Consider the following 6274-nt stretch of genomic DNA (forward strand, 5'->3'; position numbering starts at 1 on the left):
TCACTTTGCTGTACACATGAAACTAACACAATATTGTAAATCAACTATACTTCAATAAATTTTTTTTAAGAAATGCAAGCCCTTACCTTTCAAAAGTGGCTGGAAGGTTGGAATCTCTTGCAACTTGATGACATCGGGATCATTGCTGACATTCCGTGAGGCCTGGGAGCCCTGAGCTACAACCACAATATCATCCATCTTGGCTCTATGCTTAGCTGGAGAAGGGGCCACTGAAAATAAAGTTACACCGCTCAGGAATTGCATCTTATTTAGCGACCTCCATCTCACCAAAGCTGTTTTCACTGTAGTCATTAAAAAGGATAATTTTTACACAAAAGATGCTAACCGCAGTTATCCTGCAGTGGGGGCTGGGTAGGGGAGATGAATTACAGAGGACTTCTATTTCCCACGGTATTAAAAAAAAAAAACCTTCAAACTTTATAGGACCATATACCATCTATGAGGCTGCTTTTGTAATTAAAAGTTTATTATTCAAAACACAAAATAATAACCAGATTGTTTTTAATTTTTACTTCTTTGATCCTCCTGACGTTTGTCCCTATTTCCCAATGAGGAAATAAGCACACAAAATTTAGCTGTGGCTTGCCCAAAGTCACCAGTGCTAGAAACAGAGTTAAGAAGGGAATTGGAGGTAAATGGATTGTTGGTGTACATGACCCATCCCAGTGATGCTGGGGTTGCAAAGCTGTGTAGCCACCCTATCACAGCAAGCCCAGCATGATGAATAGATCCTAGTCACAGGAAAAATAATCCTGGTTCTTAACACAAGATGATGGCACGAGCCCCCTCACCCTTAAAGTCACAGGGCAGAGAGAACCAGCAGGTTCACTGTAGGCTGAGGCAAAATAAAGAAACTTGAAGGACCGCTAAAGAGGCGGGTCAATTTCAGGTACCCAGGAGAATGTAATCCATTTAGAGGGAAGTGATTCAAACTATCAAGGACTCCCCAGACCAAGACATCCTCTGCTCCCAAACATCTTCTGGTTGGGGCAAGAGGGAATCTTTATTGTTTTACACTCTAGAAGGTAGTATTTGCAGGCGCATCATAATAATGTCTCACAGGTTGATCCAGGTATGCCATAGAACTGCCCTGCCTCCTGGAGGCTAACGTCTCTTAAGGCTTGGCATTCACTCTTTTAGAATCTCAGCTACTTTCATTGCTCTTCAAGAAGTCTCTCTTCGCCTCTTTTGGTAATTTACCTAATGTTTTACAAATCCCAAGCCCGAAATCTTTCCTAGTACAAATTCAGTGATTCCTCCTTCCCCAGATACCAGAGGAAAACAGAGTTTACTAGATTCTAGCTAGTCTCTACTACTTGTCTGTAAAATGGGGCTACCGTGAGGATTAAACATGAACACATGTGAAGCACTTAGCACAGGGAACCAGGTAAATTCTAACCTATGCTATTCGGTAGTATTGGTTAGTATGCTCTAGTACTGGTTCGAGCCCATGCTGTTGGTTAGTAGGTGAGCAAGCCTATTAAAAAGATGACACGCGGGCTTCCCTGGTGGCACAGTGGCTGGGAGTCCGCCTGCCGATGCGGGGGACGCGGGTTCGTGCCCCGGTCCGGGAGGATCCCGCGTGCCGCGGAGCGGCTGGGCCCATGGGCCGTGGCCGCTGGGCCTGCGCGTCCAGAGCCTGTGCTCCGCGGCGGGAGAGGCCGCAGCGGTGAGAGGCCCGCGTACCGCAAAAACAAACAAACAAACAAAAAAGATGACACGCTTCTCACAAAATATGCTTCTGGCCTGACACAGAGGCAAGAAGGTAAGGGGTAACAATTATTACTATATTGGTTACAACAGATACTACATTCTGGATCTTTCAAATAAATAAGAATGAACGTAGCAGTAGACGATGCTCACCGTTAAAGGCTATCTCAATCTAGCCCCCAGAATGGTAGACTGAACTAGCTTTGAAGGTTACATTTCAGTGTGGAATACCCATAGATCTGCTAGCTTCTACATTTCTGAACTACATATCCTACCAAGATCAGAGCAGTCCATGACCAGGGCCCTCTTTAGGCCCCAGATATAAGCCAATTTGGATTAGCAACTCCAGAGCTTATCTGGGACAGTCCCAGTGGTCCTAGAGGTTGGTGGGTAACAACAACAAAAAGGAGCAAATGAGCCTCAATTAAGCATCAGCTGTTCCGAGTGCTCATTATACTACAGGAACAATAACCCTCCCATTCCTATATCAAACTCGGAGAGAAATCTAAACAACGTGGGCGGGGGAAGAATAGGGAAAAACACCAGATCCTGCCTTCCTAGCCAACTTCTATATTAGAAAGGGAGCCGAGACACCTTCCGATGGGAAGATGCAGTTTCTGGACTCGCTCTCACCCAACGGTTCACAGCGATTGTTCACCTGCCACACATCCCTTCTGAAAAAGAATCTCTAGAACCCATTTTTAAGAAAGAATCTGTTCTTTCAGGTCCTATGACCCATCCATTGCGCGACCCAAATCTCTCTATCAGTCATGAATACTGAAGCCCAATATTAATTAGGTCCTCCTTCAAAGAGCAGGCTGCAGCTGAGAGGAACAGCTGTTCTGGAAATAATGGGCTCGGGCGCCCACGCTGGCTTAGCTTGCAATCACAGGTACCGGCTTCCATCAGGGCAATCAAGGCTAAGGCAGATGGTAATTTTTTTTTCTTTTTCTTTTTTAAGAAAAAAGCATGGTGAGGGCTTTCTGCGCGTTCCTGTCCGCCGGTCCCAGTCCCCAGCAGGCTGGAAGGCAGCCCGCCCCGCAAGCAAACAGGGCTGGCTGGAGAAGGGTGGAGATCAGGGCACCGACCTGAGGAGTTCAGATCGTTGGGTCGGCTCTCGGCCTCGGAGCTCTGCTCACTGCCCATGGTGCTGGCAGCGGTGGCAGCGGAGGAACGGCGGAACGGGCGGCGACCGCTCCGGCGGCGGTGCGACAGGGAAGGGGCCGGGGACCGGGATGCGGAGGCTACACAGGCTGCGCTGTGGGGATGGCGCGCCCAGCCCAGGCGGGGGCGCGGGCAGCGGGGGACGGGGAGGCCCTCTTCGGGGAAGGACGTGCAAAGAGGTGCGGCGGAGCTATACACTGCACGCCTGCCTTATTTAGGGAAACCCAAGCCAGGGAGGCGGGGAAACGCCGGGCACCCGCCGCGCCTGCAGCCGGCGGGCGGCACCGCTTTCACTCACTCGCTTGCTCGGGCGCCTCACGCTCGTTCCTTCTCGGACGCGGATTGGCAGCGCCGGCAGCGCGCAGCCGTCAGTTCCGGGTTAGAAGGCCCACCCCCCCCATCCCCACCCTGCCACCGCCCCGGGCCCGAGGGAGGGCGGGGAAACTCGCGCCGGCGACTCCCGGGGCGCAGCCTTAAAGGGCCCGATCACCTCAACGCCAGAACCGCCCCAAAGGGTTACCCGTTTCCTGTTGTAATGTTGCGCGTCACCTTTAAGTATCATCCACACACTAGGCACTTTATTCCCATCGTTAAAACTTTATTAATAGGCTTTGGGGAGTTTGTTTGGTTTTTGTGTGTGGTTTTTTGGTATTTATTTTTGAGTTTTTTAAATTGACATCATATTGTATGAGTTTCAGGTGTACAACATAATGATACGATATTTGTAATATATTGCAAAAAATTTAACCCTGTTTTACAGATGGGGAAAGAGAGGTGCTAGATAGATTTAGGATTGGAATCCACAACTGCCTGGATGCCAAGCTCCTGTTTCAGTTCCCAAAGCTGGAAGTTTGGCAGTGGAAGACCGTACAAAAAATACTAGATGGTGAAAGAAGGAGCTGGAAATGAGAGAAAAATGAGTAGAAAATGCTGATTCATGTGTTAGGGCGTTTGTGCATCTTCAAAGGAAAGTGGATGCCCCAAGTCTAGTCACTTTCTGGCCACCTTGACAATTATCCGCGAGGCATTCTGAAACGAGCAAAGGCAAGAAAGAAGTACTACAGTTAACGCAATACAGAAACTTCCAGCTTTGGCAGGTCAAGGACTTACACCTAACAATGCATTCCCACCAAGGAGTTGGGTGGCTCTGGGGTTCTCAGAACTTTGCAACTCATTTTATATTGTTTGTTTCACGAAATTTCCAGCAAATGCCCTGAGAGTGTCAAATTGATGAAATGATTTTCAAGTCCCTTCTACTCTACCATATCACACACATTTCTCCTGTTTTCACTCATTTGATTTTCACAACAACCCTGACGCCCATAAACAGGTAACTTCCTCATGGTTAGGTAAGTGGTGAAAGTAGGATTTAGGACTCTCTAGTTACAAATCTCATGCTCTTTCCTCTGCTCACCATTACAATACCGTCGTCCCTGGGTATCTGCAGTCCCTGGGTATCCACGGGGGATTGGTTCCAGGACCTCCAGCAGATACCAAAATCCATGGATCCTCAAATCCCTTACAGTTGGCCTCTCCGATTTCAAAGGGTAGGAACACTTGGGTATGGAGGGCCCACTGTACCTTGAGAAAAGTGCAAATGAATGTAAATTCAGTATTTTGTGGGAATGTGAAGATAGAACTAAAAACTGCCTGAGAGATCAAAAGAGTCTCCTAAAAGACTATAGTCTTGAAGTTTACATAAACCACCAGGCTGATGGGCCTGGGAAGGCCTTACTAAGCAATGTGCCCACTCCCTCTTGGGGCTCTCTCTCAAGACATTCCCTCTTTGGGGATGGGTGAGAGAAGAAGTAAAAGTGGGGAGAGTAAGTCATATTCTGACTCTTGTTCCCTCTCTTCCACACCAAAGTATGTTTATCTTGTGTTCCATACCCTAATCTGTACTGATGTGATGGTGATTTTTATGCTTCCCTTAGGATAAACGTTTCATTCTAAAAGGATTATTCCGTCCATCAACTGATGAATAGATAACTATATCACCCCATTCTCTACTGGCCAGCAAGGTCTCTGCTGAGAAATCTGCTGACAACTCTATGTATGAGAGATTTTGTTTTTCTTGATGCTTTTAAAATTCACTCTTTGTTTCTGATATTAGACAATTTTATAATTTGTCTTGGAAAAGAACGTTTTGGATTGAGATTTTGGGGTGAGCTATTAGCTTCATGAAGTTGTATGTCCAAGTCTCTCCCCAGGTTTGGAAAGTTCTCAGCTATAATTTCTTTAAATAAGCTTTTTACCCTATCTCTTGCTCTTCTCCTTCTGAGACTCCAGTGATACGTACATCGTCTCCCTTGTGGTGTCCTATAAGTCCCATAGGTTTTCTTCATTCCTTTTCTTTTCTTTTTTTTTAAATTAATTAATTAATTTATTTTTGGCTGTATTGGGTCTTTGTTGCTGGGCACAGGATTTCTCCAGTTGCAGCGAGTGGGGGCTACTCTTCATTGTGGTGCGCGGGCTTCTCATTGCAGTAACTTCTCTCGTTGTGGAGCACGGGCTCTAGGCACGCGGGCTTCAGCAGTTGTGGCTTTCAGGCTCTAGAGCGCAGGCTCAGTAGTTGTGGCTCACAGGCTTCGTTGCTCCCTGGCATGTGGGATCTTCCTGGACCAGGGCTCGAACCCGTGTCCCCTGCATTGGCAGGAGGATTCTTAACCATTGCACTACCAGGGAAGTCCTCTTCATTCCTTTTCATTCTTTTTTTTTTTGCTCCTCTGTTTGGGTAATTTCAATTGATCTAGTGGCCTTCTAGATCACTGATTCCTTCTGCTTGGTCAAACCTGCCATTGAAGCTCCCTGTTGAATTCTTCAGTTCAGTCATATTCTGCTTCAAAATTATTGTTTGGTTCTTTTTTAATGTGTTCTGTCTCTTCATCGAACTCATTTTGTTCTTGTATTGTTTTCCTGATAGCGCTAGATTGTTTGTGTTCTTTTCTAGCTCTCTGAACATCTTTAGAACAATTATTTTGAATTCTTTATCGGGCAGTTCTTGGATCTCCATTTCTTTGGGGCCAGTTACTGGAGGCTTACTGTATTCCTTTGGTGGACTCATGGCTCCCTGATTCTTCATGATCTCTGTAACCTTGCATAAGTGTCTGCTCATTTGAAGAAGCAGTCACCTCCTCCAGGCTTTATGAGCTGACTTTGGTAAAGGAAGATTTTCACTTGCAGGTGGGGACGTGCTGGAACATGCTGTGACTCCAAGTCTAGTGGTGCAGGACGCCAAGTGCAGGGGTATGTGGTGGCACAGGGTTACATGATATCTTTTAACTCAGGCCATTGGAATCCACAGTGTCAACAACTGTGGCCCTTGGCAAGCACTTCAGTGTGTTTATAGTGGCTCTAAGGGCTGTTGGGGTCCTCAGCA

The 6274-nt window shown here is 46.8% G+C and overlaps 1 protein-coding gene across 2 annotated transcripts in view; it reads right to left on the reverse strand.

Annotated features, from left to right (window-relative positions):
• Positions 1-3283, reverse strand: part of BORCS5 (BLOC-1 related complex subunit 5) — a 96847-nt gene extending 93564 nt beyond the window's left edge. Inside the window, exons 1-2 of one of the 2 annotated variants that reach the window (XM_060166861.1) lie at positions 3194-3283; positions 87-230 (exon numbers count right to left, since the gene is read on the reverse strand). In XM_060166861.1, coding sequence (XP_060022844.1) covers positions 87-230; position 3194 — 145 coding nt within the window. In that variant the 5' untranslated portion in view covers positions 3195-3283. The other variant, XM_060166860.1, reaches the window with a different exon arrangement.
• Positions 3284-6274: the final 2991 nt, after the last annotated feature.

Source organism: Lagenorhynchus albirostris, chromosome 11 (genome assembly GCF_949774975.1).
Source record: "Lagenorhynchus albirostris chromosome 11, mLagAlb1.1, whole genome shotgun sequence".
Taxonomy (NCBI): domain Eukaryota; kingdom Metazoa; phylum Chordata; class Mammalia; order Artiodactyla; family Delphinidae; genus Lagenorhynchus; species Lagenorhynchus albirostris.